Source organism: Ochotona princeps, chromosome 2 (genome assembly GCF_030435755.1).
Source record: "Ochotona princeps isolate mOchPri1 chromosome 2, mOchPri1.hap1, whole genome shotgun sequence".
Classification (NCBI taxonomy): domain Eukaryota; kingdom Metazoa; phylum Chordata; class Mammalia; order Lagomorpha; family Ochotonidae; genus Ochotona; species Ochotona princeps.
In genome coordinates, this window is record NC_080833.1 from 64,278,496 (window position 1) to 64,300,038 (window position 21,543).

At 36.8% G+C, this 21,543-nt stretch overlaps 1 protein-coding gene across 1 annotated transcript in view; it reads right to left on the bottom strand.

The window, feature by feature from the left end:
* Positions 1 to 21,543, bottom strand: part of PIGK (phosphatidylinositol glycan anchor biosynthesis class K) — a 111,627-nt gene that overhangs the window by 39,533 nt on the left and 50,551 nt on the right. The window contains exon 9 of the mRNA XM_058658202.1: positions 20,749 to 20,921. Within this exon, the coding sequence (XP_058514185.1) occupies positions 20,749 to 20,921 (173 nt within the window). The remainder of the gene's footprint in view (positions 1 to 20,748; positions 20,922 to 21,543) is intronic.

The window sequence follows — 21,543 nt, forward strand, 5'->3', positions numbered from 1 at the left end:
TTTTTGCCATTATTGGAGTAGTTGCCTTGGACACTACAACATTCAGTTTAGGATTAGTCTAATCATTCTGATCATTTCCATTTTTTGCAATAATAGTACAGTATTTTAATTCCATCTATCTACCTATCTACTTACTATTGTCATAAACTTTAATTCTGTATTTCTAAACAGAATGCTTTCTAATTAATATCCAAGTATCTTAACTGAATTATTTACCTATTCTCACTCTTCCTTTATTGCTAATTTTTGGTGTTTCAGAATCAACCCTCTTTCTGGCAAAAAAAAAAAATCTATTTAATTTATATTTTTTCATTTCATGTTTACTGGAAGCAAATTCTCTGTTACTTACGTTTTACATGAAAACATCTATATTTTACCTTCAGTAATCTGTTTGCTCTGCATGAAATAAAAGTTTTCTCCTCTTCAGTGCTTTAAACATAATGAGAGTATTTTATGGTTTCCATTGTTTATAGCAGGCTTTCAAGATTTTTCTCTATGATTTTCCAAAACTGACTATGATATGTCAAGTTGGGAATTTCTTTGCATTCATTCTGCTTAGGGTAGTAGAGTTCCTGAATGTATGGTCTGACGCATGCCATTTAGAAAATGTTTGTCCAGTATCTCTTTAAAGATTACTTCATACCAGTTTGCAATCTGTCCTCTATATTCAGATGCTACTTACACTGTAGCATTTTCCTCAATCTAATTTTCTGCTTTATAAAATGTATTCTTTCTAATATGTCACCTACATTATTTTCTACTAATTTGGATATTTTCTAGTGCATTCTCTTCAAGTTCATTCGTTATATCTTCTGATATGTCCAAGTCACTTTTAAGGCATAACATGAGTTTTAGTTTTAGATATTTTAGTTTTCAATTCTAGACTTTTCATGTCATTATTTCAGCTACAATCACACTCCTTGGTAAAATTATTCACCTTTTTCATCATCTACATCAATAATATTTTTCCTATTTTCTTAAATGCACTAAACACTCAATTTTTAAAATGTTGTCTTTCTACTCTAGCTTTTAGATAACTGCTGGGTCTGCTTCTATATTGTTTTTGTTTCTGTTCTTCCATTGGTATATAGCAACACACACTAGTAATTTTCGATGTGCATAGGACAGTACATATTTTAGAAAGAAAAAAAAGTTGTTGGTAATACTATTACTTACTTGGGAAGGTTATTACTTACTTACATGTTTTCCTCTCTGGACAGTTAACAATGGTGATAAAATCGTTTTTAGTTCATCCAGGGACTGAAGTGAATTTAGATGTCAGTCACTCTAACTTTAAGTCTACTTTACCCTTATTTTAACAATGAGGTCCTTCAAAGTTTCTTCTTTTATTCTTAAAAGATTTATGTTATTTTTATTGGAAAGGCAGATTTACAGTGAGAAAGAGACAAAAAGAAAGCTTTCATGCACTACTTCACTCCCTAAATGGCCACAATAGCTGGTGCTGAGTTGATCCAAAGCCACGAGCTAGGAGCTTCTCCCAGATCCCTCTCACAGGTGCAGGGCCCTCCACTGCTTTCCCAGGACACAAGCAGGGAGCTGGATGGGAAGTGGACCCGTTGGGACATGAACCAGCACCCATATTGGATCCCAGCACATACAAGGTGAGGATGAAACTGCAATCTGTTTCTGAAAAGTCTCTAGCTTAAGACTTTTGCCTGTCACTCTGTACAGTTTCAGAACTTGAACCACAGCCTCACTGAACTACTGGCTACCCTGCCTCCACCTAACCTATAGCATAGAGATCTAAGAGGTTTTGTTGTGTTTTTTTTTCAATAAAAGAACAAATAAGTATTCTAGCCTTTCTGAGTCAGTCTTTAACAAATCAACCCAGTCATCATAGTATGAAAGCAGCCACAGAAAATATGTAAGACAACATGATTGTTTCCAATAAAATATTATTTTAAAAAGAGGCAGCACTTCAGACTTGGCCTATGTGCCTTAGTCTGCTGACCTCTGCTTCTGTTGTACACAGAATCAACATGAATAATTACAAAAGGTGGCTAGAAATTGTTAGCAAATTCCCTGCTTGGTATCTTATAGGGAACTCACACCCTGAAGATCTTTGTCTCCTTACTCTAGCACTAGTAAATTCAGCTCTGATTTACAAAGATTTTTTCCCCCATCAGTTGATCTTTCTTTAGCTTCAGAATTTGGCAAATATTTTGAAAAGGAAACTGTTTTTTTATTTAAATAAGCATCTTGACAATGACACTAGTTTTGTGACTGAATGACAGTTTCAACACTCCTTCCTAAATTAATCGGGAATAACCAAAGAGTTTGCTAGCTTCTCTATTTGTCAGGTAAGGGCCAGTGTCTACATCAAACCTAGATGATGAAACTTTGGCCTCCTCACACAACTTGTAAATTGGGATATGTAGATACAAATTTTCAATTAACTTCTGCGAAGTTCTCCAAAATCTGGGCTTTTTTATGATGTCACTCTTATCTCTACACTTCTCTTCTATCCTTAAAAATACGGCGGTGCCCAAATATCCTAGTTGTTGCTAGGAGCAGCAAAATCCTGATGGAAATTATTTCATCTCATTGAAGCATAAACTGCTTCTAATTACTTTTTTATAGTTAACATTTTGCCTATTACTCAATTCCAAATATTTTTAAACTTTCAATTGATTTTCATATCATTCTAAGAATTGATCAAACAATACTTCAAAAGTTCCAAACACATGGGCTTTAAAAAACTCATTTTTCTCCTATTTATTACATCAATTAATTTTGGATAGAAACTATGTTCCTTAAAGTTCCAACACAATATAGTTGTTATAACTTGATTTTTAGCATTACTGTGGGCTAAAATTTATAAATATTATATTTCATATTGAGGAGAATGTTCATTATTTATCCGCCAACTGCTGAATCTACTGGATTAAAGTTAATGATTATGTAGCTGATAGCTACATTTTTTAAAACTTTGTGGGGATCTGCTATCACTTTCTGATAATGCATTAGTAAAATATTTCATTGAAACAAGAAACTTTTCAACCTCATTTTTCAGTTGGTAAATTTTTGTTTTAAATGTTTTGTGGCTATATCAGTAGACAATTAAAAGTTTATAGACAGGCCAGGTGTGGTAACATAACAGGCTAATCCTCCACCTGCAGTGAGGGCATCCCATATGGGCACTGATTTGTATTCTGGCTGCTCCATTTCTGATCCTGCTCTCTGCATATGACATGCGAAAGCAATGGAGGATGGCCCAAGACTTTGGGCCTAAAGATCCACAGAGGAGACCTGAAAGAAGCTCCTGGTTAGTGATTGGCTCAGCTCCTCCTATTACACTGCTTTGGACACAGTGAACTTCCTTCAAAATCCAAAAGCATAAACCATTATTTCTTCTAATAATGCCTTTGGTTATTCTGTATCCCGCTATGTCACCTCCCTGGAATATTATTTTGATGTAGCCAATAGTTTCTAATATCACCTTTACACTTTATACCCCGTCTTCTGTAGTTTACATCTCCTCATCTATCTTTCACATTATCTCTTCAGATTTATCTTTCATTTTTCTTACTTTTCCCTTTAACTATGCCTAATTTTATAAATGCTACTCCTTCTTAAGCCTATCCATATCTTTTGTGATTTGATTGTATAACTCCTTCCAACAATGCTACAGTCTTATTTCTACAGTAGTTGAATTCGGAATGGCATTGTAACTCCCTTTGCACAACAGGGTATAAAAAACTTAACAGAGATCCAGTTCTACATGGAGGCACCAAAACGTCTTGAAAACCTTTGGAATCCCTAACTATGCCATGTGAACTTGTCCAAGCTAAGCTCCTGGGGGATACAGGAGCTGAATAGCCTTGGGAGCTGAAGAGAAATCAGAAGCTCCAGAAATGAGAGATGATGCAGCCAAGATCACAAGCCAGAAATGACAACAAATTCTGATAAACCTCAACACGAACGAGAAGAGCTATGCATCTGAGCATCCTTTAAACTGCTGTCCCTCAGCACATAAGCTAAACAGACAGCTGTTGTTTAATGGCATTAGCTTTTGGAATGGCATGTTAAGTATCAGTAGCTAGATAATACATTACAGTTTTATTTTCACAATTTTGGTTTTCAAATATGGAAGCTCTATTATCACCTTTTTCAAATGTTATCATTTGTTCTTACAATTCTTGTGTATTTCATTTCTTCCTATTATTTAAAAAAACAATTTATATGGTTATTTCCAATTGTATATCTGTAAATCAAATATATAATCTCTTTGTAGGTCTAATTCTGTTTCATCTTCGATGCTGTGTTGGGCACAACTAACAAGATAATCTCTTGGTATTTAAAGCCTGTTGTCTTTGAGCATAGCCAAGACTGTAGGTGATAGAGTTCCTTCTTCTGATTATAACTTGCCGTATAACAATTTGACGAGTTTTGCAAAGGTAATTGGGTCCCTAAATCATTCACACTGAGTTAATCAAGAGATAAGCATGGTTGGGCTAGAGCTAATCAAGTAGACTTTAAAAGGAACCGCATCCTTCCTAAAACCAGAAAGGTCAGAGTAAAAGATTCTACTGCAGCTTTTGAAGAAGAAACTCCCTATGAGAGGGCACATGGAACAAAGAATTAAGGCAACCTGTGGCAGCTAAGAATGATTCTTGGTCAACACTTTGAAGAAAAGGGGAATTTCAGCTCAAAGTGGAAGGAATTAACTTTTACTAGCAATAGGTTAGACTGGACAAGGACTCAGGCTTCACCATCAGCTGACATTCTGATTTCAGCTGGTGAGACTCTGCCTCTGGACAAAAGACCCACCTGGTCCATATGTAGACTCGTGACCTACACATACTGCGAGACAATAAGCAGCTAGCATTTCTACTATTAAGTTTGTGGCACTCTCATACTCCTCGGTTTTTTAAAAAATTAATATTCTCATGGAGGTTTATATTCTTAAACTGCTTTCAGTTTAATATCATGTTTGTATTTTGACGAATTTTAATACATAAGGGCCCTTAGGAGCCTCAGTTGAGGGTGATTCCTCCAAAGAGAATTTCAATTCCCTGCTATCTTGTTTTGGATTGCTGTCAATCTAGCATCAATGCAACAGAGTTTTTATCTAAAATTGTTGGGCAAGAAGGAGATTACACCCCTAAACCAAGTGTTCGTAATGACTATAGTTACATATCCTCATAGATGCCCCTCCTCCACAGCCCTGGTCAGAACACTAAGCACATCAGAGGTATCCCCATACGTACTTCCACTCAAGATTGCTAGATTTTCTAGTCTGCTCTTTGATTAAGGGTAAAATCTTGGAAGTTACTGTTTTAATGCAGTTCTTTACCCCTAGTATTCACAAATGAATCCACTGTCTCTTGTCCTGACTCTCACACAAATCTGTTTTAGTCAAAAACTCCAGGTTTTTATAGCAGTAATTATCATTTAGACAGCTCTGTCTTGAGTGTTCACATACCTTTGGGGTCCTAGCTACTTATGTATTTTTCCTCAAGGGTTCTCTCTGAAGCTCAGTAAAGCAGAGCACACTATAGAGAGTGACTGTTTTGTAATGGGCTCTTGTAAATATTTTCTGCTCACAAGTAAGGCAACAGCAGGATGACACACAGGAATCTTCAGACAGGTTTTGTTCAACAGCAGTTGGACACATCACCAAAGTTTGGGCAAAGAAGGAGATTATAATCCTCAATGACTGGAGAGAGTTAAATCTGGAGCAGAACTCTACCACACGGATAAGTCCCTTTTTATAGTAAACCTTAACTGGTTTTACAGAAGAAAACAAGGAGGCTGCACTTGAGCTGCCAACTGCTCAGGGAAGCTGTACATCTGGAATAGGAGCTGCTACCATCCAGAAACAATTTAGAAAGTTAAAACCAGATTGGCCCTTTCCACTCAATAAGGGAGTGCCACCAGTTCTAGTTCAATTTGGAAAAAGCCAACAATACCATTCATCAATGTCATTTGTCTACACTTCTACTTCCTTGGTAGCTCAGTTATGTATTTAAAAGGTGTTTCAATCACATATACAGCATCTGGGTATTTTATAAAAGATCTGGAAATCTAGTCAGCTTTAACTGCAAAAGTGAAATCAACTGATTATTCTTTAGTGTTAACTTCAAATCGCTTTTCTCACTTATATTAACGTCTTGTGTTGGAAACGTGAAACATCGCATCTCATTCTGAATGCTTACAGGGCGTTCTTCTATTGAGAAATACTCCTTTCTGATAAAATTTGAAGCTATGACTACCAAGGTCATTACAAGCAAAGTTTTTGTTATATATCTAGAGTAATATTGGGAATTTTGTATGTAATGTTAATTCATTGGCCATTTTCATATTCTCTTTATTACCAGAAGTTACTTGACATTCTTGGTATCCAAGGTTTCACTATACCTCATTTTCAAAGAAGTACAAAGAAATATACTAACCTTAACAGTAAAACCATGTAAAATATAGTTTAACCATTGGCTATGATTTAGAAGACACATACTAACATGAAATCACCATGAACATCACTTATTTTTTGAAGTATAAGTTACAACCTGACCTTTAGTTAGATATGATTTTAAAAGTGTATCATGCTTATACTAAATAATTACATCATGTGTGGATTTATGTCTCACCACATAACTCATTACTATCTGTCTCAGTACCTTAAAACAGAAGGAAAGTAGACTGGGCCAGCATCATGGCACACAGATTAAGCCACCGCTTAAAATGATCACATGTCATTACAATGACAGCTCAAGTCCCAGCTACTTCACTTATGATCCAGCTCTCCACAAACACATTCAGGAAAGCAGTGGAGGATAAAAGGCCCAAGTGTTTGAGCCTGTGAAATCCACATGGAGAACCCAGAGTTCCTGGCTCCTGGCTTCAGCCTGGTGCAGCCTCAGCTAATGGAGCTCGCTCACTCACACACTCTCCTATTTGCTCACTCTCTCTTTTCCTCCCTCCCCACCTCTCTCCCTTGGTCTCTTAAATAGATAAATAAATCTTTACAACAATAACAACAAAATGCAAAAGTCTGTCAGAAAGCATACAATCTTTAGAAAATCTAAAAGACACCTAAAATACTAAGTTATTGTTCTTTCTCTAATATTATACTCTAAAACCAAGCATGTTCATCTTGGTATTAAGAGAAAATATTTTAAAAATCAGATACACTCACTTAAATAAAATCCAGTTCATACTCCTCACCCAAGGATTTCTGAACCTTTCACTGTAAATATAGTTCATACAAACCCAACAGAGTGGTGCTACATAATTCCTTGCCAACAGTCATCATTCATATGGTGACGAGTAATTACCATGTGACAAATTCAGATATTGTAAAATCATAACCTGCAACTCTTGTTCTCATATTTATAATTTTTATCTGTTTTTCAATTCTTGGGAAATAACACCAGAAAACACTAATATAATTTGATAGGATCAAATAAAGAACAGAGAGGCTCTTCATACTGCAGTTAAAATGAAAATGATCATTCTCATTGAAAGAGCATTCTTTAACAAGATTAGCTGCGTGTTTCCCATGATGACATTAGGCATCGATATGTCACAATTTCATGAAATAAAAGAACGTGCAAAGGCTAGTACATCATTGGATAACAACAACTTTGGAAATAAGAATTAAAAGCAGATAAACTGAAAACAGATGTATTGTTAGGTTAATATCACTGTAGCACAAATGAAAAGTACCAATTATTTTGTTTCCTGAAGAAACACAATGTTTCTCTTTGTCACATATTTAGCATTTATAGCACTAAAACACAGACAAAACCAATACAATGTTTAATCTCCTGATTTTCTGTGTGGAAAAAAAGTTTTAAATGAAAAATCTGAATCACTCTATAAGACTGTGTCGATTAATTTATTGTTTGCAATTATTAAAAATACACTTTAATACTAAATACATCAATTTAATGAAAAATATCATAAATGACCTTCTTTTTAGCTTATCTGTAATGAATTAAACAGTGTGACCCAAAACTTACAGTAGTCAGAAGGGATATTGCTAGCAAAGACCTCTGAGTTCTATCCCTTATTAAAGATACTTACTTGTCATAATAAAATATGAACACTTGAACACTAGTGCTGTATTATCAAAGTGCGTAATCTAAGACACAGGCTATAACAATGATCTAAGTATTGTAAGATTTGTTAAGATTAAAAAATAGGGGTCAGTGCAAGGCTCAATTGCCTAATCCTTCACTCGCAAGTGCTGGCATCTCGAATCGGTGCCAGCTTATGTCCCAACTGCTCTACTTCAAGCCAGCTCCCTGCTTATGATCTGGGAAAGTAACAGAGGTTGGCTCAAGGCTTGGGACCTAGGTGGGAGACCCAGAAGAAGTTCCTGGTTCCTTGCTTCGGACCAGTTGCAGCCATTTGGAGAGCGAATCAGCAGATGGAAGATCTTTCTGTCTCTCCTTTTCTCTGTAAAACTGCCTTTCCAATAGAAATAAATAAATCTTGGGAGGGGGAAGATAAAACACAGAGGGGCCAATGGTAAAGCCATGACCTGCAGCACAGAAATCCCAGTGTTTACCTGGTGGAGTCCCAGCTGCTCCACTTCCAAACTAACTTCCTGCTAATGTATCTGAGAAAGCAACAGAGGATGGCTCAAGTCCGCTGCCCCTGAACTCACATGAGACATGCAGGAGAAGCCACAGACCCTGGCTTCAGATCAGCCCAGCTGCAGCTGTTGTGATTAATTGGGACAGCACCAGCAGAACAAAGCATTGTGTGTGTGTCTCTCCCTCTCTCTCTAACTCTACCTTTCAAATAAATATGTCAATTTAAAAAATAAATAAGCATGAAGCCCTGTCACAGAGTTTTAAAATATCAACTATACAATTAAGTACAGGAAGGGCAGGTTAACAATTCCCTTCAGAACAGGTCATACGTGGCACATCTGATTTTAAAAAAAAGGTAAATCAAGCTATAAAATACAGCTTTACTACACTAAATAAATATAATATGCCCACTGTATCTCTGCACAGGAGTAAAGATATCAATATAACAGTGGTGAGTTTTCAATGGTGAGCTTTCAAAAAAGGTAGTAACAAAGCAGGCTCAACTAATACTCTGTCCTCAATTCTCACGCAACTGAAGGTAGAAAGTAAATCATCTTTTTGCAGATGGAAGATCCAAGTTTAACAGAGATTGAATAACATACCTGAAGACACAAAGCAAGTAACGATATCAAAATCTGAATGCGAGTCCACTTACCACCATGCCCTTGCTACTACTACTAAACAACACCACCTTTAATTAAACACTCCTTCTAGCATTACAAAGGGTAATCTGACAATATCTCACCTCCAGAATATTGAAAAAGTAGGTAAAAAGATTTCAACAAAAACATCAATTTTTGAGAGGGACTGCAAATTAGCATTGTAAATGTCTTCTTTTACTCTACCTAACAATCCACAAACATTGCAATGTATAAACCAATTTCTTTAAAATTGAATTCACTTTTCCCCACTCATAACTCAGAAATTAAGCTATACTGATTACTAATGCCAAATACTTTTCACGCATTGACATAGCACACTAAACCTCCTTTTGCAGTGCTGCCATCCCCTGTGGGTACCACTTCTAATCCCAGCTGTTCCATGGTTTTTTTTAACAGATTTATTTATTTTTATTAGAAAGGCAGATCTATGGAGAGAAGGACATACAGAGGAAAAGATCTTCTTCTTCTGGCTTATTCCCCAAGTGCTGAACTGCTAGAACTAAGCCAGTCTGAAGCCAGAAGCCAAGAGATTCTTCCAGGTATCCAGCGTGAGCACAGTGACACAAGGCTATGGACCATCCTCTACTGCTTTCCCAGAGCACAAGCAGGGAGCTGGATGGCAGGGGGAGCACCTGGAACTCGAGCTGGCACCCACATGGGATCCTGGCATATGTGAGGCAAAGATTTAGCCACTAAACTAAATGGCTGGAAAACCATTCTCCTTCAGTAAGACAGGCATTTTCAAATAAAATAATTAAATTTTTGTTTGTTTTTAAGAAATTTTTAAAGATGTTTTTATTGGAAAGATAGATTTACAGAGATGGAAAAACTGATCTTCCATCAGCTTTAAAAAAATTTTAAAATTAAAAAATAATCCTCATACATAATATCTAAGAAATGACCCTTCAATTTTAATGATATGCAAAACCAACATATAAAAATATCCCAGAGTGACAATTTTTAAATTTCATGTACATTTAACTGTTTTATACAGTAAGACACCATATTGTTAGGCATTTTAAGTAAAACTTACATAAAGAGAAATTTCTGCCACCCTTTTGAAAACTGGCAATTCAACATTAAAAGTGTTTTTTCTCCTATCAGTGGTCTAAGAAACAAATATCATGGTTTAGTTGAAGAAATAACCTATCTTAATCACTAGCACTTTTTGTTAAAAAAAATCAGATGGCTCCCATATGTAACACTACTGCCATCTTCTGGTGAAATGCAATACCCAATTCTTTATACTATTTGGACAGATGAAAATCCTCCAGATATGAAATAAGCAACAACACATTAATAAAAGAAACACTGATAATCTAAGCACACAGGCAAAAATGCATAAGCAGGATTCTAACAGTAATTTAAATTTATTAATGCATTTGATCAGTCTCTCAATAATGTATGAAGTTCTTCATACTGTTTGAGGCACAGGAGATAAATGCTTTACAAACAAAATGAACATGAATTCTCTTAATACTAAAAGGTGGAGTTATTATGCCCATGTTACAGATGGAAAAAAACAGAAGAGGCAGGTCAGGCAGTTTCCCCTGGGTTATACAGTTAGCTGCACAGCACAGAACCTTAGTGAAGGAACTAACTGGTTTCAACGAACTTATTTATTTTTTTCCTTTATTCCTTTTCTTTTTTAATTTTTATTTTTTTAATTGATTACATTGCATTATGTGACACAGTTTCATAGGTACTGGGATTCCCCCCACCCCTCCCCAAACCCTCCCCCCATGGTGGATTCCTCCACCTTGTCGCATTACCACAGTTCAAGATCAGTTGAGATTCTTTCATTGTGAGCACATAATAAGCATAGAGACCAGCATCTTATTGTCCAGATAAGTTCAACGGCTTGTTGGGGAGACCATCTCTGGTCTGAAGGTAGAGCTGGCAGAGTACCATCCCTATCAATTAAAAGCCCTGACATAACATCAGCAACAATTTATAATGTTATGGAATTAATTGACATAGTATTGAGTAACCAACATGTTGAAAAAAAAAATGCAAGTTCTTTACCACATCCTGTGACTCCTTCGTTGACATTTCAATTTTAGTTTACACACCAGGTTCTATACACCTTAAAATGGCTATAGATTACTATTCAGCTGTCTCGTGTCTATTTACATTATAGTATTTAGCATTATATAGCGTTAAAGCATAATTTTGCTGAACTTGACTTTTTTTTCGGGTAGTCTAGACTGGCTTATAACTCTAACAAGACATATGTCAACAACTGAGGTGCAGAACAGTTTTAGGAGGGGTGTGCAGAGAAATCTTCAATACCCTAGTAAGGAGTAACCAATCTTTGTGTCCCACCTAGTAAAGTATAAGTGTATCCACGCCGACCGTTTCCTGTCTGATTCCAAGCTTTCCTTGTTGTTCTCTATCTATTCTAGAGTTTTGTTTGTTTGTATGTTTTGAGGGGTTTCTGGAGCGATCCTGATGGTCATTGCGAGAGAGGGTGGGGACGCAAAGAAACGAACTTATTTATAATTACTTGGCTATGATATTCCCTGGACTGTCTACTTGTAGACATTAGCTTGATTGATTAATGCACTTAGAATATTAAGGTTTAATTTAATGGAGTGGAGCAATATCGTAATTAGTCTAGAAATCAGGAGAGTCACAGGACATAGATTCAAAGAATTAAAAAAATTCTAAATGTCTAACGATCTGTTTTTCCATATAATTCAGGATTTTATTCTCTAAACATACCTGTGACCACCTACTAATGATTTTAGAAATAATATACCATTTTTACATTTTAGCAATTAAAAAATGTTAGCTCTCCATATTCAATATTTAAATTAACTTTGTTTTATTATGCTTTGCAATTGTTAAACACATTATTTGGAAACTATGACTCCCAATTAACAAGACAGCTATGAGCTTATTTTCATAACAAAGCATAGTGTGATTTACACTATTTTGTGTGATGTACTATTTACATACATGAATTTCTTAAAAGTCATAAAGCAACTCAATGGATGTCTTTGTTAATTATGGGTAGTGAGATAAACTTTTTGAAAAAACTCTATTTATAGAAACGATCACAATTCAAAATCATAATGGTAACAACTTAATCCATGTGCAGAATAATAAAATGTAATTTAATTACCGGTTTTGGTATCTTGATAAATCAAATAAGTCACATCTAATTTTTGAACATCTACATTCTAATATGCTCTCAGATAACTAAAGTGATAGCTATTAACAACTATAAAACAAATGGCTAAATAAGCTATCTCAGCTACTGCACAATTACAATCATGTGGAAATTAATCACCTGGAAAAATAGAGTGTAGGCATAAATCCTGTCAACCACTACTTCATCCATTTTGATGAACCTCTGCTTCACAAAGTTTTATAATCATATCAATTTATTATGAGAAAATTTCAGTGAAATATCCTATCAGAAAGCTTTGTACTCCTCAGACTCAATTTCATCTAACACTCAAAAAGATGTTTTTATTAAATATATGCATTTGCCTTGTAGTTTCCTGGTAAGCAGCATAAATAAATAAATAATGTGTTCTATGATATAATACACACTAGAGTAGATACTCACATTTCCAGATAAATTTTAGAACCAGCTTCACTAACAAAAAGGAAAGAGGGCATTGGATTTGAACATCACATGAAAAATTACTTAATATAATATTCAGAAATAAAAACACCGTGCTTGATAGATTTAATGAAAAATTAGGGAGACATCTACACTGGAATATACAAAGCAATTCAGAGAGACATTACAGAAGATCTAAGTAACTGTATAGATACATTCATGGATAAGAGAACTCAATATTGTTAACCCATCCATACACTTCCCAGATTGACAGAATCAATCCAATGCTGGTAGTTATTTCCTTCCTACCTTCCTTCCATACTTCCCTTCCTCTTTCCTTTTATTATTTTATAAAGCAAATTTACAAGCTGATATCATGAACAATCAAAACAACTTTGAAAAAGGAAATCAAATTTGGACCTAAACACCTAACTTCAAAATTTACTAAAACATTACAATAATCAGTACACTATAATCAAAGTGTAAAGAGCAGCATGCAGCTCAGTACAACAAAACAGAGTTCCAGAAAAAGGCCCAGATACGTTACTTTTGACAAAGGCATCAAAATTAATTCAATAAGGCATGAATACTTTAAAAATATTATTAAAATGCTGGAAAATCGGATGTATATAATGATGGAAATGAACCCAAACTTCCACTTTATACCATATAAAAAGTTAATTCAAATGATTCACATTAACAAAAATAAAGGTGGAAACTAAAATTTCTACAAGAAAATACCTTTACATTCAGTTAGACAGAGTCCCAGCACAAAACAAGCCTGGTTGAGGAGCTAAGGGAATGCCTAGTTTGGATTGCGGTTCCCACTGGTGAGCATGAGAGCTGGAATGAGGACAGCAATCCGGACTGGACATGACTGCAGTGTCCCTTGGCATAGGTCAGGACTAGGTCTGGGGTGCACCAGACCAAGCCAGGACACAATACCCGCCATCAATATAAATGGCTCAGGTCTGGGGGCAGGCCAGGTTTGACCAGTTCATAACACCCACTGGTAGATCTGAGAATGAGGATGGGGTACTGGACAGGCTGGGTCGGACAGCAACATCAGCCAGTTCACATTAGGGCCGGGACTGGGGACTGGCTGGTCTAGGCTGGGTGGTGGCATCCACCAGCATGATCTGGAACTGGGGGCAAACCAAGCTGGGCCAGGCTACAGCACCCTCAGGACCAAGCTGGGCCAGGCTACAGCACCCTCAGGATAATGCCAAAGTGAGATGGGCCATGCCAGACTGGGCCATAGCATCCGTCAGCACACAAGAGACCCAGTTGGGGTGGCGGCTGTGAGCCCATCGGGGGGGCTGCAGTGAGTCTCTCCTGCTGGGTCAAAGCTCCCACTGGTGATCGTGAGAACTGGGACTGGGCATGAGTCCAGACTAGTCAGGGTTACAAAACCTATTGGCATGCATGTGAACTTGGAGAGCCCGCCTGGGTTAAGCAATTGTATCCACTCATGCATGAATGAGCCAGAGTAAGTGCAGACTGGTTGGGCTTTGCCACAACATCAGCTGGCAAGTGCCAGGATTGGGGGCAAATCCTACCTATCAAGCTAGACTGCTAAACTACTTGAAGAGTGTGAGATCTGGAGCCCGGAGTAGGCCCAGTAGGGAGACTGTGGGCACCTCTCTGATATACTGAAGATTCCACTGGAGAGCATGGGAACCAGAGCTGAGGACAGGTTGGGATAGACAGGCGATGGCAGCCACCAGCATAAGTGTGTGCTGGATAGTGGGATCTGTTGGGTTGAGCTAAGTTTCAACACCCACTGATGTATAAAGAGCTGAAAGGAATGCGGACAGACTGGGCCAGTGTGATGCACATTCTGGCAAACACAGGAACCAGAGTTGCAGAAAGGCCTAGTGGGGTTATTGGACGTTGCTCCAACTAAGCTGCAATTCCCGCTGGTGTATGTAAGGCTGAATGTATGGTGGGCAGTGATGGGCTGGGCTGCAATATCCACTGGCTGGCTATGTGAGTCGGGGGTGGAGGCAGAACTGACCCAGCAATTATAACTACCAGTGTGTGTGCAGGCTGACATGTGTGACAGACTGAGCCTAACCCCATACTGGCAAGCACACACAGGAATCGGGTCTGGGTTCGACTTACACGAGGTTTCATTGGGGATCTTGCCAACTGAACCACTGAACTCAGATCCAGGCATGGGGAGAATCATTGAACCTGTGGTCTGACCGTGGAGTGCGCATGTCAGGACTGGGCTTCCTCAGGGGCTAGGATGCAGCAGTGGACAGCATGCCCAGATGCACATGGAGAACATGGCAGTCCATTGGGGCCTGCAGAGAACATCTGGATGCATAGCAGAGAAAGGAGAGCAGAACAAATGGCTCAACTAGCTCAGCCAAGCGTTGACAGGAAATATCTGGTTAAACGGAGACTCTGGGTTGGACAGTGTCAGCAGATTGACCTTGGAAAAATTTCCTCATTCTTGGATTGGCAAGATCAACAGCATTTCGGAACCATCAAAACCACTTGAGCAGAAGCCTCAGAGCTGGCCCGACTTCGGGGACTCTGGGATGCCAATCACAGGTACTGGGGCGGTTGCGAGGCTGAGTGTGATTCTACCATCATTTCCCCGCTTCTGGCAGAATACAGGAAGAAAAAAAAGAAAATTTGGAAACAACAGCCTCACCCAATTTCCCCTAATCCTCGTTCCTTCCTACCCTAATCAACTACGTAAACATCATCAAAACTGTTTTTTTTTTAAAGATTCCAAGCACAAAGGACATTATACAGAAAGGAAAAATTTGTTTAACAAATTTTAACTTTAAAACATTCTACTCTTTAAAAGACACTATCAGAAACTGAAAGGCAAACCAGAGTGAAAAACAAATTTGAAATGCATATATTCTGTCTACATGTCTCCTCAGTATATAACAAACTCTTCTAACTTAAGGGAAATCAACACCCAATTTTTAAAACACAGGCAAAAATCTTGATAGCATGACACAAAAAATACATTAATATCTAGTAAGCAAGAAAAAATGCTGCCTATGTATAGTCATCAAAGATATGCGAATAGAAAGCACAAAGAAATATTACTATACAACTACTAGAATAGTAAGAAAAGACAACACCAGAACCTGCATTTTCTTTGGGAATGCAGTGACACAGTCACTCCAGTAAACAGAAGTTTCTTGTAGTTACATAAGTATTCCCCTATGGTCCAGTAATCCTACTCTTAGACAGTTACACAAGTAAAATGAAAATTTGTGCTTGTACACAAATGTTTATAGCAATTTTACTTTTAAAAGTTGGTTAATTAATAAACTGCAATATATTCACACAAAAGTGTCCTACTGAACAATAAAAATAACTACTGAACAGGCAAGACAAAGTGGATGGATTGCAAATGAACTACACTAGTGAAAAAGCTAGATTCAATGGATACAAAACTTTTTATTCCATTTATATGACATTTTGGAAAAAGGCAAACTATGAGAACAGAAAACAGATCTTGGGTTTCCAACGACAAGGGGAAGAACTGGGCAAAAAGTGGCATAAGGAACTGCCTTGTGACAGACTGACATGGTAATTATCCAACTGTATCTATGTGTCAAACTGAGCAGCAGGGCCCGTATTGTAGCATAATGAGTTAAGTCATCATCTGCAACACCAGCATCCTATATGGATACTAGTTTGAATCCCAACTGCCTCACTCCTGATCCAGCTCTTTCATGAAATGCTTGGAAAAGCACCCTTAGTCAGACAGTCCAAGTGCTTGGGCTCCTGCCTGCCACCCACGTGGGAAATCTGAGATGCTCCTGGCTCCTGGATATGGTCTAGCCCACGCCTATCCCCAGGGCACTGCTGCCGTATGGGGAGTAACTCAGTGGATGGAGGATCTCTAGCTCTCCAGCTCGCTCGCTCTCTTTCTCCGTAACCCTGCTTTCCAAATAAATAAAACAAATCTTTAAAAAAACTGAGCACTACACACTAAAATGATGATTTTACTGTAAATTATACTTCATGTTCTAGAAATCAAAAAAAAGTGAACTACTTACTATGCAAAAAACCATAAACACGTTTCACAAATAAAGTATTAGCAAAAATTAAGCAAAAACATAGTGTCTAAGAATACAGACTTGGGAATCAAACTAAACTTAGGAGCAAGGAAATACGAGACTGGGAAAAGGCATAAGATGTGCAGCATCTAGCATCCCAGCATTGTTCTACTTCTTTCTCTGGTAGAAACAATGAATATTTGTTGTGATAAGGCATTTCTTTATACTATACTATAATGTATCCCATAATTTTATGCAATTTATATTTTATATTCTTTTCTGTAGGTATAATAGGAAAATGGCTAATTTTCTTTTTTTTTAGCTTTCTTTTTTTTAATTTATTATTTTTGTAAATGGCTAATTTTCAAAGAAAGCAAGTAGCTCAGGATAAATTACTAAAGAATAAGAGAATATATATATATATATATATTTTAGGCGTGAGACACATTCTTAGACTATATCCTGGCTCTGCCACTTACTAGATGTGGCTTCTTAGCCTTTCTGTACCCCAGTCTGCCAACCGATAAAATAGAGAAAAAAAGACATCTGATTCACAAAGCCAGCATGTAGATTGGATAAAATTGCTGTTACCACCCTTCTGGAGATCTGTCTGACTTCTGAGTCACTTTTTTTTCTGGGCTCACTTTATTCACAAAGGATGCTTTCCCAACAGCCACAGTGAGGTGACCCTCACAGTAGTGGACTTAACAAAGCCAGGCCAGTTACAAAGCCTCTTGAGAATTCGGAATGAGGAAAGAGCTAGTTGACTCTATCTTGGCTATAGCATGAGCAAAGGAGACGTAAGCCTCCAGCACACTAACAACCTAGCCCAAAAAAGAAATGAAGGTAACAATCATATGCACGATAGCATAACATCCAAAAATAAATGAATACAGTAAAACACTTATGGATAAATTTAAAGAACGGAAGGTTTGTAAATTGCAAAGTATGAAACACCTATGATAGAAACTGAAGATGCAAACCTAAAGAATTAATACTGTTAGAATGTTAAATGATTTGGGCTCGGCGGCGTGGCCTAGTGGCTAAGGTCCTCGCCTTGATCCCATATGGCCGCTGGTTCTAATCCCGGCAGCTCCACTTCCTCTTTATCTCTCCTCCTCTCAGTATATCTGACTTTGTAATAAAAATAAGATAAATCTTTAAAAAAAAAAAAGAATGTTAAATGATTTGTTAAAGCAATCCAGAGATCCGGTGCAATTCCTTCTCAAAATTGAACATGGCAATTCAGACTGAAATGGAAAAATAAATCCTAATATGCTGATTAAGTCTCACAGGTCTGAATAACCAAGGTCACATGAATGAAAAGATTTCTTCAGTGACACATTAGTCATTCAGTAGCATGCTATTTAACTTCATGGTGTTGCTATTTTCTTTTTTTTTTTTTCTCACTGTTGTTGAGTTTGTTTGGTGGCTTTTCATTTAAGGGGATGTACAGTAACTGTGTAATGCAGACTATCATATCCAGATGTGAGGATATAATGTATGCATCTCTACTTCCAGACCAAGGATGAACTACCAATGAAACTGTTAACTATATCTTGACAATAGGATGCTGGACTCTTTGCCATTGTCCATGCCCGCAACGATGGACATATGACTGTGTATGAAGAACTATACTACAGCAATCGTATGGGGAACTCGTGAGGGGGGAGGGAAATCGCAGGCCTATGAAACTGTATCATAAATGATAAAAAAGGGAATGGCCAGTAGGAATATAAATTTATAGTGACTGACATGATGGTGTAACAGACTGATTCTCAACCTGGCATCCCATGTCTACACCGGTTCATGTTTTGGGAGAATGGTTCAAGTCCTTGGAACCCTTAACCTGCATGGGAGACCTGGGGGAGATCCCTGGCTCCTGCTTTCAAACAGGCCCAGCTCTGGCTTTTGCAGCCACTTGGGGAGTAAACCAGGAGATGGAAGATCTCTCTGTCTTTCCCTTTCTGTCTGTAACTATCTTTCAAAGTAAAATAAAAGGAATACAAATTTATAACACACCATAACAGAAAACAGTATAAAGTTTCCTCAAGAAAAATGTAATAAAGAAATAGCATAGCAGTTATGAATCCTTCTGCAATATATGGTCAAACATTTTAAAGAGAAACCTGCACACCTGCACGCCAAAGAGATACCCACACACAGCATTGTGATCTTACCGTACCTAATGTATTTAAGCTTCAGAAGTCATGCAGAACTCAACGCTTATTCACACAGCTGTTCCAGTTTAATGTGCTAAAGTTCTGCATAATGCCTGAATTTAGTCTAGTGTGCACTCCAATGCAAAATATAAACATGGAGAAACCAACCAATGGAGTACATTACTTCCCTAATATATACAGAAAGTAATATTTTAGAAACATAAATGACAGTTTTAATAACACTACATTGATAGTTAATGTATTCTAGACTGAATAAAAGCTTTTTGTGATACTTGATCTCTCATGAATACAATTTTCTTGAGATAAACTTCCAATTACTATTCATATTTGCATATAAATTAAACCTGTAAACAATGATAATAACTCCAGCAGCCATCTCAAAATTTTTAAAATACATTTGGAACTTAATTCTCAAAACTTTAATGAAGTATATCTAGGATTATAAAACCAGCTAGTAAAACACCTTCAATAAAATTCATGAACACTAGAGGGTGCTCTAATTCAAAGTTCTTCAAATCTAGCCTTGATGCTCAAATTCTCTCCTTGATGCCATAAAAAGACAATCCTTCACAGGAGCACATTTTTCTTTATCAGAGATAATTTAAGAGTCAAAATGTTCCATTTTTCTAGAACATTTGGAATTCCAATGAAATCATTTTTGTTACACTTATTATTGTTTGTTGAGAAAATAAAAAATAATTACAGAAGTACATATAATGTATAAGCTTTTTCTAGGTTTACATTCAAGAAAATTATAAAAAAAATTTGACAAAAGAAATAGTCAATTTAAGGTATTATTGAGCCATTTTATAGAGGTTATTTTAAATGAAATAAAATTGTTATTTAAATGAAATAAATGTGATAGAATCCTATCAGCTGTCTTAAAATGGTTTCAAGCCAATAACTGCAAGAAATTAGAAAAGAAATGAATCTATGGCTTTTAATGTGCATACTAAAACCTATTATAAAAACTTAATCTGAAAAGAAGTATTTTTGCCATAGTTACATTTAATTTTGTCAATATTCATGAGTTCACTTATAAATCTCTGAAATTTTTAATTTGTATGTTGCCATTTGGCAAATCAGAAAATTTTCTAGGTTACAAGTTGTCAAGAGATACTATTACTGAATCACAAATAACAAAGCTTAATGGCTAGCAAGTTGTATTATTTATATTTCAAGACAGTCCCTCTAAAATAAGGCATTATTTAATCCTAATAATGCATTTTGCCTCTAAAAATGACCACAGAGGAAAAAGCTGAAAATTAGAAGTATTTCTAAAATTCACATACCCACAGTCAAGCAACCGTCTGCAAGCACCCACACTCACTGCTTCCTCATACACATTACATTTCTCCCTGAGAGCAATTCCTGGCTTACCCTGTCTCTTATTAAACTTTCCAATGTGTTAGGAAGAGTCCCAGCAGCAAAGATGGCTCTGAAACAATCAGCTATCAGAAAAGTTTTAGACTTTACTGACAAGTCTCAAACTACACCACCAATATTGTAGTTTGGGGTTACACCATAACCCTAAAAATTATTAGTTTCCCATTACATTGATAACTTTTGTCCATGCACCAAAAAAGCACATGGCCTACATAAAGTGAAGTAAGAATGTGTAATTTTACTTACAAGCACCAACTTGCATCTTTTAATACAACACTTCCTAAATATTTACTAATTGTACGACTATAATATGTTGTACATCCAGAAGTTTAAGCTGATTACCTTCTATCCATGATTTCTGAATCCGGCTGTAGACTAACAGTCTCTGTCGTGATCTCCACTTTCCGGACACTTCCAAAGAAATCTGTTATCAGGACATTTTTAGGATCCCTTTGGAAAAGGTCAATGCGATGCCCAGGAGTAGAAACACACAGACTCTTAGGACATACCTGAAACTAAATATGTATAATATTTTCAAATATAAAAAACACAAATATACACATACACATACATACATGTTTTATTAAGCACAATGCCACATACGAATAATTATTATGTTGTATTTTTAAAGCTCTCCCAACCTAAAGAAGCTACTACTTCTAAAGCTTTCAGTTTCACACATACTGCAATGCTGGATAGTCTAAGAAGCCTGCGCAAACATTGTAACAGTGACTAACACAAAAGAAGGGAAAAAATTTCACTTTTTGAGTCAAATATTACAAAGTGTATTCTGAATCCTTTTACCCAATGAGAACTCAATTTCAACACTGTGACAACAAAATTGTTTTTCCTGAACTTATTCCATCTCAGCAGAGCATTTGACTAGGATGGTTTTCAAACATTTTGTACTCAGGATCCTAGTTCTAACTTCAAAGTCACATAATATTTTACAAGATAGCCAGACATGTGAAGATCAGACTCTCTGGACTGCAGGAAATGGAGGCACAGCCTCTCCGCATCAGCTTCCCCTGCTCTCTGCTGTGCGCCTGTACACCATCTGATGCCAGTGCTTCCAGTTTATCCGTCATGAAGATAAACTCAAGGCACCTTCAGCAAAATCCTGATGCTCCAAAGAAC